General features: G+C 41.8%; 1 protein-coding gene across 3 annotated transcripts in view; it reads right to left on the bottom strand.

The window, feature by feature from the left end:
* The window catches only part of dcc (DCC netrin 1 receptor), a 1425388-nt gene that overhangs the window by 543292 nt on the left and 863862 nt on the right, over window positions 1-18234 (bottom strand). For all 3 annotated transcript variants that reach the window (XM_063042623.1, XM_063042621.1, XM_063042622.1), the window contains exon 6: window positions 1948-2102. In XM_063042623.1, coding sequence (XP_062898693.1) covers window positions 1948-2102 — 155 coding nt within the window. The remainder of the gene's footprint in view (window positions 1-1947; window positions 2103-18234) is intronic.

Genomic DNA, 18234 nt, shown 5'->3' with positions numbered 1-18234 from the left:
GCTTCACATGACCCTGATTGGGGGGCTAAGCAGGTGCTACACCTCGCTGAGGGTGACCTGCAGGCTAGCAGAGGGAAGGAGCTCTTTACAGCTCTTTTGGTAGAGACGTATTTCCACCCTGCCACCCATCTAAAGCAATGGGGGATGCAATACACCCAGCATAACTGATCACCGACTTTAAAATCTTTTTTGACAGTCTTTTTTTTACTTATCCTTAATCTCATCCATTTTCCCAATAGTCTCCTTATTTACAGATCCGTTGGGAATAACTGTTCTTGGTAGAAAGAAATCGTAAAAGGCTACACATAGAATGAATGTCAAGGGCAAGGTCAATGAACTTGAGGCCTGATCTTGACTTTGACGTTTGTTCCACTCAGTCCGTCCCTTTAACCTAGCTTTACCTTGTTCAGTCTTGTGACATCGTCCATCAGCATAAAATTCCTCACGAAAGGCTGATGCAATGTATTCTTAAAATGTCTCAGTCATGCCTGTACCTTCACTATTAAATCCTAATTTTAGATTCTGATTAACTCCATTGCATCTCCAATAATTCTGTAAGTTGTTAAAACAGCTGAAGGAAAGAATTGGATTCCTTCTGACGTTAGGCATGATACCTCACATATAACCAAAGGATTATGAAAGGTGAACACACACAAAATGCTGGAGGAACTTGTGATGGTATTCGGCTCCTGTCCCCATCACTGAACTGTCCCACAACCTATGGACTCACTTTCAAGGACTCTTCATCTTATGTTCTTGATATTTATAGTTTACCTATTTATTATTTTGTTTCTTTTTGTATTTCCCCAGTTTGTTGTCTTTTGCACACTGGTTGTTTGTCCATCTTGAGTGCGGTCTTGTTTGATTCTGTTGTGTTTCTGTGTATTTACTGAGAATGCCCACAAGAAAATGAATCTCAGGGCAACGTAAGTGTACTTTGATGATAAATTTACTTTGAACTTTGAACTGTCTGCAGAGCCCTAAACACTAAAGAAGCTTATAAGCCCGATTCAGTAAAGATAATTACGAGTACCCTTACTACAGGGAGGTTATACCATATTAACCCACCCTTCAAAGACTAGCTTACTTCCCTGTCTAATCTCTGCAGCGAGGTCTAGCTGCCAATACCCACAGTTTGAGTGGTGGGTCCCCCTTCCCTACCAAAGAGGAGAAACCTTACAGTTAATTTTATTTTTATGGATACACATTTAATTGTAGACAAATAATTCCTTGCACACACATCTAACACTCACAGAAAATTTGTGACTTACCTATATCCAAATTGCAACAGATTACAAACTACAAAGGATTTCCAAACATAGATATAATTCAGGAGTGAGATAAGTCAGCTGGTTGAGTGGTGTCACAGCAATAGTCTTGCACTCGATGTCAGTAAGACCAAAGAATTGATTGTGCACCTCAGGAAGGGTAAGACAAGGGCACACACATCAGTCCTCATCAAAGGATCAGTAGTGGAAAGAGTGAGAATGTCAACATCTGTGAGGATCTATCCTGGCCCCAACATATCAATGCATTTCAAAGAAGACACGACAGTGGTTATATTTCATTAGGAGCTTGAGGAGATTTGTTCTGTCACTAACTGCTGGCAGGCCTGCTGAATGGTCTCAGCCCAAAAAAGATAACAGTCATTTCCCTTTGTAGATGCTGTCTGACCTGCTGAGTTCCTCCAATATTTTGCTATGGAATCATGGAACGCCACAGCACAGAAACAGGTCCTTTGGCCCATCTAGTCCATACCGAACTATTAATCTGCCTACTGACCTGTATCCAGACCATAGCCCTCCATAACCTTCCCATCCACGTACTATCCAAACTTCTCCTCAATGTTGCAATTGAACCCACAATTGTGCTGGCAGCTCGCTGTACACTCTCACCACCCTCTGGAGAGATGCTGTGTGTGCTCTTCGAGAGCAATGAACTACTTACCACGATCTGGAAATAGTCGCTGGGAATGACCACTTCTCCGTTCTTTATCCACCTCACAGTGGGCACCGGCTTCCCAGTGACTGCGCATTCAAACTCGATGTCCATACTCTCGTAAGCATACAGGTTGGAAGGGCGCTTGAGAAAGCTAGGTGGAACTGTAAAAGAGAGATAGAGAGAATATTAACATAAAATTCGCCTACTCACCAATTCTCAATGGAAACCAATATATTACCTTAAATCAGAAATTCAAATCAGGTTTAATATCACTGGCATATGTTGTAAATTACAGTAAGTATATATAGTTTTTGAAAGTTAAATTAAATAAGTAGTGCAACAAGAGAAGAACAAAGTACTGACGTAGTGTTCATGGGTTCAATATCTATTCAGAAATCGGATGGCAGAGGAGAAGAGCTATTCCTGAATCGTCGAGTGTGTGATTTCAGGCTCCTGTACCTCCTCCCCGATGGTAACAATTAGAACAGGGCATGTCCTGGGTGATGGGGAGCTAACAGAGTTTACAACTTTCTGCAAACAACAGGAATTCTGCAGACGCTGGAAATTCAAGCCATACACATCAAAGTTGCTGGTAAACGCAGCAGGCCAGGCAGCATCTCTAGGAAGAGGTGCAGTCGACGTTTCAGGCCGAGACCCTTCGTCAGAACTCAGCTAGAATGCTGTCCACAATATGTCTGTAGAAATCTTTGAGTGTCTTTGGTGACATACCAAATCTCCTCAAATTCCTAATGAAATATAATCACTGTCGTGCCTCCTTTGTAACTTCATCGATATGTTGGGCCCAGGATAGATCCTCAGAGATGTTGACACCCAGGAATTTGAAATTGCTTATTCTTTTAATTTCTGATCCCTCATCAAGGACTGGTGTGTGTTCCAAACACCATGTGCTCTAACTTTGTCGCACTTTGCTGGATTCTTCATTTATACTATTGTATTACATGTTATATATATTATTGTATGTTATATCTTAATTATTTTTTCTCTTTGTTTTGTTGTGCATATTTTATCAATTGAAACAAGTTCCACGTGTTCTATTCTTTTTCATTTTCTAAATGTTTATTTCTGCGATTAATTTAATTCACTTAATACCTTCCAGCTGTTCCTCAGTTCCCCTGCCCACAACTTTTTATTCTCGCATCTTCCCCCTACCTTTCCAATCCCAAAGAAGGGTCTCGACCCGAAATATCGACTGTTTATTCATTTCCATAAATGCTAACTGGCCTGCTCAAGCATTTTGTGTGTGGTGCTCTGGATCCTCAGCAGCTGTAGAATCTCTTGAGTTTTTAATTTTTAATTTTTTTTTCACCAGTTTTCAAAATTCCCTGATTGGCAAGGACACTTAATTACCTGGAAACAACCTGTTCTTATCACTAAGCAACATATGGGGGAATCAACCGAGTACAGCATCCACACCAAGGTGAATCTGTACCAGAGCTGTGTTCTGTCCACACTCTTGTACGGGTCAGGATGCTGGCATGTGGCAGAGAGCAACCTTGTCAAGCTGTGGTCCACACCATGAGCCTCCAGAAGATCATGAGTGAAGAGTGCAAGATCGTTCCTATCTCATCCAGAACGTTGGGAATGTTGAAACGCCTAATTCCACACATCCATAGTAAGACCATATGACATAGAAGCAGAATTTGACCATTCGGTCCATCGAGCCTGCTGCACTATTCCATTGCGGCTGATTTATTATCCCTCTCAACCCCATTCTTCTGCCTTCTCCCTGTAACCTTTGACGCACTGACTAATCAAGAACCTAACAACCTCCGCGCTAAATATACCGAATGACTTGCCTTCCACAGCCGCCTGTGGCAATGAATTCCAGAGGATCACCACCCTCAGGCTAAAAATATTCCAATAATACTTTCAGCCACTTTTTTAAATACTGCTGATTGTAGGGCATCAGATTGAGGGGATTTCCCATTCATCAATCCATTTATTTCATATACTACCTTCTCACTAGGAATTGAGCTTCTCCTTTCTCTTTTGCTCCTGGATTTTTGACTGTAATTGGTGTATATCTGGTATTTTCCACTGTGCAAGCAGATTCATTATTCCTTGTAACAGCTGAATGTTGTCTTTTATTGCATGACTCCCCTACACACACATCAAATTCCTAACACATGTATGCATATGGCGAATAAAGTTGATCCTTGATCCTCGAAAATATTCATTCAACTTTCAGCCATTCTCTTGTTCCCCATTTTAAGTTTTCCGAGCAACACACACAAATGCTTGAGCAGGTCAGGCAGCACCTATGGAAATGAATGAACAGTTGTTTCGGGCAGAGGTCCTTCATCGGAACGGAAATGCCAGGTTAAGAAGGTGGGGGGTGGGGTAGAGGAACGAGGGCTAGCTAGAAGGTGATAAGTGAGGTAAAATTCTCCATGGGACCAACTTTTACCTTTGATACCCTATATCTTTCCACATGCTTATAGAAGTTTTTTCCTATTTTGTATATTTATTTTAAAATTGCATTTATAATCTACTTTCCCCCGGTACAGTGTAAAGCTCGTATTGCAGATTGCTCATACAGGCCATTCAACTACACAGTGCATTGAGATAAAACAATAACACAATACAGAATAAAGTGTAAACACATGAGATTCCGCAGATGTTGGAAATCCAGAGTAACACACACAAAATGCTGCAGGAACTCAGCAGGTCCTGATGGAGGGTCTCAGCCCAAAATATTGACTCTTTATTCCTCTCCATAGATGCTGCCTGGCCTGCTGTGTTCTTCCAGTATTTTGTGTATGTTGCTTTGGATTCCCAGCATCTGCAGATATTCTTGTGTTTGAGACTTTCCCCAAACAGTAAGACTGATCAACACCTCCACCAACTAATCCACCCCTCCACAACCCCAACCACTATATCATTTCCTATCAGTCACCTTATGTATAGACACTCCTGTGCCTAGCATCACTTTATGGACATACGATCAATATATATAAGCTATCTTATGTACTTATAGTTATTGCATTTTATTATTATTCTATTCTTTATATTAGTGCTTTTTTGTGCTGCATTGGATCTGGAGAAACGATTAATTTGTTCTCACTTACACTTGTGTACTGGAAATGACAATAAGCAATCTTAAATCTTGAATCATTCTATCCCCTGCAAAGAATGCAGATGCATTAATACAGAGCTACATTAGTTCTGTGTTCAATTTTCTCATCATGTATAATTTTTATTTCAATTCCCTCAGAAAACAAATTAGTTTTCTGGTATTTTTTTTCATTAAAATCTGACCAGTTAATAGAACAGAGAATTCCATATACCTGTCCCAACACAGCACAGAAAACTGAACTAAATATAAAATATTACCCAATTATCCATTTGATAAATCTTGGCGTTTTAGGCATTAGTCCACAGTCAGCCACTACACAGACAGCGTACAACACTATAGAAATGTAATCAGTGTTGTGTAAAATAGTGGGTTTTGTTTAAAGTGAATTGAATTAGTTTTCTTTAGATTGAATTGGAGTATTCAATGTTAATTAGGTTGTGGTAGGTATATTTTAACAATTGATTACTAGGATCTGCAGGAAATCCTTATGTAAGCATAATCTTTTAAGAGAAAAGTTTTGAACAGTTTATCTAGGTCAACTGATCACCGGCTTGCTTGTGTTTAAGTCTCTGGATTTCCATTCCTGTTTGTCCTAAAGCAGAGGGAAAAAAACAGAGGGAGCGCCACTTGAGAAACCTTAACTGCTGTGTGGAATGATGAATCACGGTGAAAGGAACAGATAAACGGTGAATCAAGAAATTGGAAATGTCCACAGTTGAAGATTGTCAGTGTAAATGTTAAGCAGTTGTACTTTATTCCAGAGTAATCTTCTATTGCATAAGCTTTGAATCATATTCTGAATATATTTAACCTTGTTCATAAAAGCTTGCTGGTAGAACATAATCACTGTGCGAGCTTGCTGTTACATACTGAGTATAGTTAAATCACCGGCGATAAAGTGTCGGAAATATTCTGAATGGGAGAAAAATTAGTTAGATAAATGCAGGCCCTGTTGATTTGTCCAACTCCAGATATAGGAAAGAACAGTACAAGCCCTTCGGCCCGTGATATTGTGCTGACCTTTTAACATGCTACTACCTACAGGAAAGATGTACATAAGGTTGAAAATTTGCAAGGATGTTGCCAGGTCTGGAAGACCTGAGTTGTAAGGAAAGATTGAACAGGTTAGGACTAGGAACACAGGAAACTGAGGAGGAGATTTGATAGAGGTGTAAAAAATTATGAGGGATCTGGATATGGTAAGTGTAAGCACTGAGGTTGGGTGAGAAAACAACCAGAGGTCATAGGGTGAAGGGTGAAAGGTGCAAAGTTTAGAACATAAAACATAGAATAGTACAGCCTATTACAGGACCTTCAGCCCGCAATATTGTGCCAACCCTCAAACTCTGTCTCCCATATAACCCCCCACCTTAATTTCCTCCACATACCTGTCTAGTAGTCTCTTAAACTTCACTAGTGTATCTGCCTCCACCACTGACTCAGGCAGTGCGTTCCACCCACCAACCACTCTCTGAGTGAAAAACCTTCCTCTAATATCCCCCTTGAACTTCCCACCCCTTACCTTAAAGCCATGTCCTCTTCTATTGAGCAGTGGTGCCCTGGGGAAGAGGCGCTGGCTATCCACTCTATCTATTCCTCTTAATATCTTGTACATCTCTATCATGTCTCCTCCCATCCTCCTTCTCTCCAAAGAGTAAAGCCCTAGCTCCCTTAATCTCTGATCATAATTCATACTCTCTAAACCAGACAGCATCCTGGTAAATCTCCTCTGTACCCTTTCCAATGCTTCCACATCATTCCTATAGTGAGGCGGCCAGAAATGGACACAGTACTCCAAGTGTGGCCTAACCAGAGTGTTATAGAGCTGCATCATTACATCATGACTCTTGAACTCTGTCCCTCGACTTATGAAAGCTAACACCCCATAAGCTTTCTTAACTACCCTATCTACCAGTGAGGCAACTTTCAGGGACCTATGGACATGTACCCCCAGATCCCTCTGCTCCTCCACACTCCCAAGTATCCTGTTATTTACTTCGTACTCTGCCTTGGAGTTTGTCCTTCCAAAGTGTACCACCTCACACTTCTCCGGGTTGAACTCCATTGCCACTTCTCAGCCCAGTTTAAGGGGATGATGAGGCAAATTTCTTCACTGAGAGGTCCATGAGAATGTGGAATGAGCTGCCAGACGAGGCGGTAAATGCGGATTCTGTTTTAACATTTAAGAATAAATTGGACAGATACATGGATGGGAGGTGTATGGAGGGATATGGTCCGTGTGCAGATCAGAGGGACTAGGCAGAAAATGGTTTGGCAAAGCCAAGAAGGGCCAAAAGGCCTGTTTCTGTGCTGTAATTTTTCTATGGTTTCTATGGTTTCTATGTTCCACATAACCAACGAAGAGGCAGGCATAGCTAGGGCCCATGCGAGTTCCCATAGCTACACCCTCAGTCTGAAGAAAGTGGGAAGAACCAAAAGAGAAGTTATTGAGTATGAGAACCAGTTCCGCCAACTGGAGGAGGGTAGTGGTGGTGGGGAACTGATGAGGTCTATTATCCAGAAAGTAGCGGAGGGCTTTGAGGCCTTCTTCATGGGGAATGGAGGTGTATAGGTATTGGACATCTATAGTGAAAATGAAGCAGTCGGGACCGGGGAACTGGAAGTTATTGAAGAGGTGGAGGGCATGGGGATGTATCCCGGATGTAGGTGGGGAGAGACTGAACTATGGGTGACAAAATGGAGTCCAGGTGGGCAGATACAAGTTCGGTGGGACAGGAGCAGGCAGAAAATATGGGTCTGCCGGGACAGTCAGGCTTGTGGATCTTGGGGAGGAGGTAAAACCGAGCGGTACGGGGTGTGGGAATTATGAGTTTAATGGCTGAGGATGGAAGGTCTCCGGAGTTGATAAGGGCGGTGATGGAACAGGAGACAATGGTTTGATGTTTTTTGGTGGGGTCCTGTTCCAGGGGTAAGGAAGAGGAGGTGTCAGAGAGCTGCCGTTTGGCCTCAGTGAGGTAGAGGTCCGTCCACCAGACTACTACAGCACCACCTTTGTCGGCGGGTTTGATGGTGAGGTTGGGATTAGTGCGGAGAGAGTGGATGGCAGTGCGTTCAGAGGGAGCGAGGTTGGAACAGGAGAGAGGAGTGGTGAAGTTGAGACGGTTGATGTGTTTGTGTTGTGTTTAATTAGCCAATTAAATTGCGCTTAGTGCAGGAGCATGGCAAGAGAATTGGAAAGGAAGTCATCGGTGCTTGATGGTCAGTACAGACAGGAACAGGCACGATAGCCCACAATGTTATATTGAATCAATTAATAATCAAATGACCAGCCAAACTAATCTCTTCTGCCTACACAATGTTCATATCCTTCCATTGTCCTCACGTTCTGCATATCTAAACATCTAGTTAAGTATCTCTGATATATCTGCCTCTACCACCACCTCAGGCAGTGCATTCCAGGCACCCACCACTCTCTGTGATAAAAACTTGCCCTCACATCTCCTTTGAAATTACCCCCTCTCAACCCTGATATTAGACATTTCAACCCTGGGAAAAAAGATACTGCCTTTGCTTCGCATAATCTTATAAACCTCTTTCAGATTTCCCCTCAGCCTCTACCATGCCGGAGAAAACAACTCAGGTTTGTCCAAACTCTTATTACAGCACATAGCAATTCAGTTTTCACAATGGACTGTTAAGCAGATTTATTAAACGATGTATAGATAAGATGAGTAATTTACAACATACATTAAACAGGTTCCCTGGTTTGTGATTCCTTTTTTAAAGACGAAATATAACTAAGAACTACATCTGCTGTGTAAAACTGTAATGAGGTCCCTGAATATCAACTTTTATGAGGTCAGTTGTTACGGATTGTTTGTAGAATTTCTCTCTGATGGCTTCAGATGATTAATTAGGCTTGAAAATGACAGGCTGAGAAATGTGTTTCAGATGTGAATTGGGGGAAAAAGCTGTAAATGTGTGGCCCTTAAAATAAAAACTAAATGTCAAATACTTGTGTATGCAAATAAATGCCTTTTTAAAAAATGAGTTGTTTGGAGATCTAAAAGCAGTACATTCTGTGATGCCCAAAAATATGCATGTTTTTCTCTGAGTGAATCAGCAATTTAACATGACTGAAAAGAAATGGAAGCAAAAATGGTCCTTTTGGCTTATTCATCTCATATTAGGAAAACTTAATCTGTACTTCCTTTGCTGGGTCTGAGCCTGTACTTACAGGTGTTTAGATCAGGGGTTCATAATCTTTTTATGCCATGGACCCTGACCATTAACTGAGGGATCTGTGGACCCCAGGGTGAGAACCCCTGGTTTAGAGGAATGAGGAAAGATCTCATTGAAACCTATCAAATATTGATAGATCAGGGGTTCCAAACTTTTTTCATGCCATGGACCCTTACCATCAACTAAGATCTGTGGACTCCAGGGTGTGAACCCCTGGCCTAGATAGATTAACTGTCCTCATATCCCACTTACACTACCTTGCAGATGGTTTAATTTAATAGGGATTAAAAATTGAAATTAGGCAGTCATACAAGAGATTCTGCAGGTGCATGAAAGGCATAGGTAGAGTGGATGTGGAGAGGGTGTTTCCTATAGATGGGGGAGCCTAGGACCAGAGGACACAGCCACAGAATAGAGGGACATCCATTTAGAACAGTGATGAGGAGATAGTTCTTTAGTCAGAGGGTGGTGAATCTATGGAATTCACTTCCACAAGCAGCTGTGGCGGCCAAGTAATTAGGTACATTTAAAGTGGAGGTTGATAGGTTCTTGATTGGTTAGGGTGTCAAAGGTTATGAGGAGAAGGCAGGAGAATGGGGTTGAGAGGGATAATAAATCAGACTCAGAGGACTGAATACCAAATTCTGCTCCTATGTCTTATGGTCTTGTGGAATGTAAGTATTCTAGATTACAATTCAGAAGTGTCAGAAATGCATTTCCTGGAAGATGTTAAACTATTTTTTCAATTGGATATAATTTATCCCCTGAAACTTTTCCAAAGTGCAGAAGAATTTTTCTGATACTGTGACTAATATCACAGCGTGTTGCTCGCAAGTAACTGAGGAAAGTTTCCAGAATCCACATCTTAGGGAAATTGCCTTATAACTACATACGAGTCTCACACTGTGTATAAATTGGCCTCTCACCATAATGCACATCGGAGCATCCCAAAGTTCAATAGTTCCATTTAATATCAGAGAATGTACAACTGTGTACGTGCTGAAACTCTTACTCTCCACAGACATTCACAAAATAGGAAAAAAAACAATGAATAAATGACAGAAATCTCAGAACTCCAATGCACCCACTCCCTGTCCCACGCACAAACAACAGCAAAAGCATCAGCCCTTCCCCTCTCCCCCATGGACTCCAGCAAAGGCACTGAACCCCCTCCCCCATCATGCTAGCAACAGCAAAGCCCCCAAAGAGAAAGCTCACGAGTACAACTGATACAAACATTAAATCAGCAAAAATTGGACGTCTGACCCTTATTAGTTCACCCAAATTCAAGATTGAAGATACAAGTTCATTTATCACGCGTGCTGGGGGCCACCTGCAAACGTCACCACCCATTCCAGTGACAACATGCATGCCCACGATGCTCAGCAGAACAATACAGAGCACAACGAGCAATAATCCCCATTCCTCCCTCTCACTCACGCACACACACAGTCCATTAACCCCAGAGCAGGCCTCCAGACTCCAGTGGATTGGAGCCTGCACACCCTGGGTTCCAGCATGCCCAGCACACTCACAGAGATTCACAGAATAGGCTCTGAAATGGGCCTAGACATCCAATCCTCTGTGTTGATTCCAGAACATACGAGGGGTGATTGATAAGTTTGTGGCCTAAGGTAGAAGGAGTCAATTTTAGAAAACCTAGCATATTTATTTTTCAACTTAGTCCCCTCCTACATTTACACACTTAGTTCAGCGGTCGTGCAGCATACGGAACTTGGACCTCCAGGAAGTGTCCACAGCAGGGGTGATTGATAAGTTTGTGGCCTAAGGTAAAAGGAGATGAGTTATTAACTTCAAACTTCCTGCATTTTCACTCAAAGAGTTGACCTGCATGTGCATGTAACAAGAGCTGTATAACTCATCTTCTTCTACCTTAGGCCACAAACTTATCAATCACGACTCGTATGTCTCTCACACTCACTAGGATTAAATTCTATCTGATTTTTCTCTGTCCATCTCACCAACTGGTCAAGATCATACTGTCTGCTTTGGCTATCCTCTACACTATCACCCAACCACCTATTTCTCTGTCATCTCCAGACTTACTGACCACTTGTTGTATTTTCAAATCCACATGATCACCTTACATGTCGATCACAGAGCATGTCTTAGGAGGATAGGTTGAGTGAAGTGGAGCTTTTCTCTGTGGAGAAAAGGAGGATGAAAGGAGACTTCACAGAGGTTACAAGGTGAAAAGAGGCGTAGATAGAGTGGACAGCCAGAGACTTTTTCCCAGGGTGGAAATGGCTTATATGAGTGGGCATAATTTTAAGGTGATTAAAGTATAGGGGGATGTCAGAGGTAGATTTTTTATTTTACACTGAGTGTGGTGGTAGGGGCAGATAAATTAAGGACCTTTAAGAGTCCCGTAGGAAGAAAAATGGAGGATTATGAGGAAGGAAAAGGTTAGACTGACCTTAGAGCAGGTTAAAAGGTCGGCACAACATCATGGACCAAGGGGCCTGCACTGTGCTGTCATATTCTATGTTCTACATTCTTAACAAACAGTAAGGGTCCTCATCCACAAAACTCCTTGTTCACAATCTCTGCAATTGCTGAATCAGTCACTTTACAGAGAAGTTCAGTTTGGGAATTGGGCAATTAAACGTTTGCTGGATTGGAGGAAAGAGTGAAGTCGTGCAATAAACTGAATCACCCTATAAAGAAAAGAGATCCCGCAGATGCTGGAAATCCAGAGCAGTACACACAAAGTGCTGGAGAAACACAGCAGGTTAGGCAGCATCTGGAAATTATTGTACAGTCAACGTTTCAGGTCCTGGCTCTGAACATTGACTGCTCATTCCCCTCCAAAGATGCTGCCTGATCTGCTGAGTTCCTCCAGCATTTTGTGAGTATTATTCTATAGAGAACCAGCAAAGATTTGCCAGGCTAAATGTACTCTTTCTGTCCTGCATCATTTCTGTGGTTCATGAAAGCAGATTTTCAATCAAGATAGAATTCCTTTATCAAATCAGCTCTGCTTTGATGTCATGCTCAGGCAAAGGTGCCATTTTCTGTCAGTACACCATCCCAATTGGCAAATTCCAAGAAAAAACTTGAATCTGCATGGTTGCTCTGACCCCAACTATCAGGAAAAGTTATCAAGCAGCAGAAAGGAATAGGAAATGGAAGAGTTCAAAGTTCAAAGTAAAATTTATTATCAAAGTACATACATGTCACCACACAAACCCTGAGATTCCTTCTGGCATACTCAACAAATCTATAGAACAGTAACAAGATTAATGAAAGAGCAAGAGCACAGAAGAGAACAAAGTGTGCAAATGCAAATATAAATAAATAGTAATAAATAAAGAGAGGATTAAATAACAAGATGAACAGTCTTTAAAGTGAGATCATCGGTTGTGAGAACACCAGAAATTGAATGAATGTAGTTATCGCCTTTTGGTCAAGAGCATGATGGTCTAGTAACTGTTCTTGAACTTGGTGGTGTGAGTCTTGAGGATTTGTATCTTCCACCTGATGGCAGCAGAAAGAAAGGAACATAGCCTGGGTAGTGAAGATGAATACTGCTTTTCTATAACAAGGTTTCATGTAGACGTGTTCAATGGTAGGGAGGGCTTTACCCATGATGTACTGGGTCAAATCCATTACCTTTTGTAGAATTTTCCACTCAAAGTCATTGGTGTTCCCACACCAGGCTGTAATGTAGCCAGTCAATACGCTTTCCATCACACATGTATACAGGCTTATCAAGGTTGCTCTCGAATCTGAGGGGGACCAATATTCTTGTGGGCAGGTTTACTAGAGCAGTTGGGAGTGATTTAAACTAGCATGCAGGGGAAAGGGAACCAGGATGATAGAGCTGAGGATGAGCCAGCAGGTTTACAAGTAGATGATGGGTGTAACGTGAATGTAAGGAAGGACAAGCCAATGATTGGGTACAAATGCAGACAGAGCAAAGAGTTAAATTGTACCACAGAGGCAAAATTCAAAAGGGCAATGAATGCAGGACTGAAGGTGCTGTATTTAAATGTGCGTAACATTCGGAATAAGGTGGATGAACTTGTGTTGCAATTAGAGACTGGTCAGTATGACATCGTAGGCAGCGGAGTTGTGGCTGAAGGAAGGCCATAGTTGGGAGTTTAACATCAAAGGATATCAAACGGACAGGCAGGAAGGCATAGGCGGTGTGTGGGTCTGTTGGTAAGTGACAGAATTACATCTTAAGAAAGAGATGGCATAGGGTCAGAGAATGACAAATCTTTGTGAGTGGAGTTCAGAAACTGCAAGGATAAAAATAACCATTATGGGAATTATATATAGGCCTCAAAATAGTAGCCAAGATGTGGGCTGAGATTGTATAGGGAGCTGGAAAAGGCCTGTAATAAGGGTAATGACACAATTGCAATGGGGACTTCAATATACAGGGGAATGGGAAAAATCATGTTGGTGTCGGGTCGCAAGAGAGGGTATTTGTTGAATGACTACAAGATGGCTTTTTAGCACAGCTTGTGCGTGGCCTACTCAGGGAAAGGCTATCTTATATTGGGTGTCGTGTAATAACCCAGATCTTATTACGGAAAGGAACCCTTATGAGGCAGTGATCATAATATGATTGAAATTAAACTGTAATTTGAAAGGGAGAAGCATAAATCATATGTATCAGTATTGCAATGGAAAAAAGGGAATCACAGAGGCATGAGGAAGGAGCTTGCCCAGGTGGATTGGAGGAATATTCTGGCGGAGATGATAGAAAATCAGAGATGGCTAAAGCTTCTGGGAATAGTTCACAAGACTCAGGATAGATGTGTCCCACAGTAGTCATTCTCAAATGGCAAGACTATGCAACCCGTGGCTGACAAGGGAAGTTAAGGACTGCATAAAGGCCAAGGAAAGAGCATATAAGGTAGCAAATGTAGGAAACCGGGTGATTGGGAAGCTTTTAAAATCCAACAAAAGGCGACTAAAAAGGCTATAAAAAGGGAAAAGATGAAATATGAGGGCAAACTAGCCAATAATATAAAGCAGGATACAAAAAGATTTTTTGGTTATATAAAGAGTAAAAGAGAGGTGAGAGTTGATTTCGGACCACTGGAAAATGATACTGTTAAGGTAGTACTGGGGGGCAAATAAATAGCTGATAAACTTAATGAGTAATTTGCACCTGTCTTTACAGTAGAAGATATTAGCAGTGTGCCAGAGGTCCATGAGTGTCAAGGAGCAGGAGTGAGTGCCATTGCTATTACAAAGGAAAATGTGCTAGGCAAACTCAAAGGTTTTAAGGTGGTTAAATCACCTGGACCAGATGGACTACATCCCAGAGTCCTGAGAGAGGCTGCTGATGCATTGGTTGCGATCTTTCAAAAATCACTTGATCCTGGCATGGTCTCGGAGGACTGGAAGATTGCAAATGTCACCCCACTCTTTAAGAAGGGAGGAAGGCAAAGGAAAGGAAATTGTAGGCCAGTTAGCCTAACCTCAGTGGTTGGGAAAGTATCGGCATATATTATTAAGGATGAGATTTGGGGTACTTGGAGACTAATGATACAATAAGTCAAAATCAGCATGGTTTCCGTAAAGGGACTTCTTGCCTGACAAATCTGTTAGAGTTCAAAGATTCAAAGGTTTAAAGAGTCAAAGGTCCAATTTAATGTACACGATATACATACTGAAATGCGTTTTCCTCGCGAACATCCACAAAAACAGAAAAGTGCCCCAAAGAATGGAGAGTTAAACGTAAGAAACCCAAAGACCGCCCAGTTCCCCTCCTACCCCGTGCGTAAGCAGCAGGGAGCCAGAATCCCCACTGGCAAAAGAAAGCAAGCATCAATACCATAACCGAGCACTCAAGCATGAGCAAAGCAATAGCAAAGACACAGACTTCGCATTTCACCCGGCATTTGACATACCCCAGATTCTCTCTCTCCCTAGTAAGGGAGAAGGAGGTGTCTCCATTTTTGAGGAAGTTCTTCGAGGAAGTAACCAGCAGGATGGACAAATGAGGCAGTGGATGTCATTTACTTGAATTTTCAGAAGGCATCTGATAAAGTGCCACACATGAGGTTGCTAACAAGATAAAGCCTTATGGTGTTACAGGTAAGATACTGGCATGGATAGAGGAATGGTGAGAGGGAGGAGGGAGTGAGTGGGAACAAAAAGGGCTGTTTCTGGTTGGCTGCCAGTGACTAGTGGTGTTCCTCAGGGGTTGATATTGGGACTGCTACTTTTCACATTGTCTATCAATGATTTAGATAATGGAATTGAAGGCTTTGTGGCAAAGTTTGTGGATGATAAGAAGATGGTGGAGGGGTAGGTAGTGCTGAGGAAGCAATGTGATTGCAGCAGGACATAGACAAATTGGAAGAATGGGAAAAAAGTGGCCAATGGAAAACAGTGTTGGGAAGTGTATGGTAATGCATTTTGGTAAAAGGGACAATAGTGTGGACTATTATTTAAATAGGGAGAAAATTCAAACATCAGAGGTGCAGAGGGATTTAGGAGTCCGCATGCAAGACTTTCAGAAGGTTAATTTACAGGTTGAGTCTGTGATAACAAAGGCTAATGCAGTGTTGGCATTTATTTCGAGGGGAATAGAATATAAAAGCAAGGAGATAATACTGAGGCTTTATAAAACACTAGTTAGGCTGCACTTGGAGTGTTGTCAACAGCTTTGGGCCCCATATCTCTGAAAAAATGTGTTGTCATTGGAGAGAGTCCAGAGGATGATTCTGGGAATTAGGGTGGTTGTGGAGAAGATTTTTCCCATGGTGGGGGCATCCAGAACTACAGGGCAGAGCCTCAAAATTGAGGGGCAACCTTTTAGCACAGCGGTAAGGAGGAATATTTTTAGCCAGAGAGTAGTGAATCTGTGGAATGCTCTGCCATAGGTTGCAGTGGAGGCCAAGTCCATAGGAATATTTAATGCGGAACTTAATAGCTTCCTGATCAGTCAGGGCATCACAGGATGTGGTGAGACGGCAGGTGCATGGCATTGAGTGTGATCCGGGATCAGCCATGATGCAATGTCAGAACAGACTTGATGGGCTGAAGGGCCTAATTCTGTTCCTATGTCCTCTGGTCTTATTTTTTGCTGGCATGCTGAATCTCTACAGACTCCTAAGTTGGCTGAGGTATAATTGCAATGGTGGGTGGGTAGACAGATAGTTTATTGATCGCAAAGGAAATTACAGTATCACAGTAGCATTACACGTGCACAGATATAAGTATTAGAAGAGAAGTAGAAAGAGTAAAAATAAGTTACCACAAACAGTCTAACAGGAGGGGTCATCACTTCCCGGCTATAGGTTGACTCATTTTAGAGCCTGATGACCGAGGGTAAGAATGACCTCACATAGTGCTCTTTGGACCAGTACAGTTGCCTTAGTCAATTAACCACTGTAGATCTTAATTTTTTTTCTGTTATTTAGTGATACATCACAAAACAGGCCCTTCCAGCTCACCGAGCCACGCTGCCCAGCAAACCCACTAATTTAACTCTAGCCTAATCATAGGACAATTTAGAATGACCAACTAATCTACTAACTTTTGACTGTGGGAAGAAAACAGCTTAGGACATCAATTCCGGTGTCCTCTAAGAAACTGCACACAAACACTCAATGTGCAAAAGGAGACAAACTGAAAAAATACTGTACATAGAACACAAGTTGTAGAGTCCTTGAAATTGAGTCCACAGTTCAGAGTTGAGGTGGTTCAGGTGCCTGATGGTTGAAGGGTAACAACTGTACCTCAACCTAGTGGTGTGGGACCAAAGGCTTCTGTCCCTCCTTCCTGATGTCAGTAGTGAGAAGAGAGCATGCCATCAATGGTAACGGTCCTTGGTAATGGAAGCTGTTTTGTTGTAGCAGTGCTCTTTATAAATGTGCTCAATGGCAGTGAAGGCTTTGCCTGTGATGGACTGTGCTGTGTCCAGTACCTTCTGCAGGCTTTTCCATTCTAAGCATTGGTGTTTTCATACCAGGGCATGATGCAACCAGTAGGGAAGACTCGATGGGTCTTAATGTCTGCTTTATCCAAGATGCAACTAGAATAGGTCCTGCAGACTTCCAAGGTACTTTGATCTCGAAGAATTTGCAATGCTTTTAGACAGTTTGTATCACACACACCACCAATTATAACCCAAAATGCAGTGGAAATTGGTTGCTATGCTACAACTGGTCATAAGGAATGATTACTCCCCTTCAAGTAGGTTAATGTTCATAAAATGGGCTAGCATTACTGAACAAAATTAAAAGTCAAAGCCGTTTCTTTGTAATAGTCTTTGAGAGGCACAGAACAAAGCCTGTGAAATCAAACAGTCGGTTCCAGAGATGACATTTCCTTCTTTGTGATTTTTCTATTAGTGAGGAAGACAAAGCAATTTATGATCTCTCAAAGGCCATTGTACAAGGCATTCACTGTTTGGCTCGACAACATTGGCTTCCTCGAAAATTTTATCATACTTCGTTTCATAAAAATGCTAAATTGCTCTTTTGTAGAATTCCTTTTCATGCATGTGATAAAAGATGTTAGCTATCTGTTGCGGCAGTTATGTTTATTATTTTACACTTTTGTGATTTATTTATTTAGAGTTACACCTCAGAACAGGTCCTCCTGGCCCAACAAGCCACACCTGCCAGCAACCCACCTATTTAACATGAGCCTGATCACAGAACAATTAATTATGACCAATTTACAAGAGTTTGTGTTTATTTTTGGCTTTGCAAAGTTTGTTGTCTTTTGCACTTCGGTTGTTTGTCTATCTTTATTGTATGAGGCTTTTTCATTGATTCTATTGTGTTTCTTTCTATTTAACATGAATGCCCACAAGAAAATAAATCTCGAGGTAGCATTTAGTGACATGTATGTATAGATATGATAAACTCACTTTCAACTTTGAACTGTACGTCTTTGGACTGTGGGAGGACAGCGCTGGAATTGAACTCCAAACTCCAGATCACACCAAACTAACCGTTATACTACCGAGGCACATTATGCTTGAATAATAAAGCATA

Source organism: Mobula hypostoma, chromosome 3 (assembly GCF_963921235.1).
Source record: "Mobula hypostoma chromosome 3, sMobHyp1.1, whole genome shotgun sequence".
Lineage (NCBI taxonomy): Eukaryota > Metazoa > Chordata > Chondrichthyes > Myliobatiformes > Myliobatidae > Mobula > Mobula hypostoma.
This window is presented reverse-complemented; position numbering and strand designations above follow the sequence as displayed.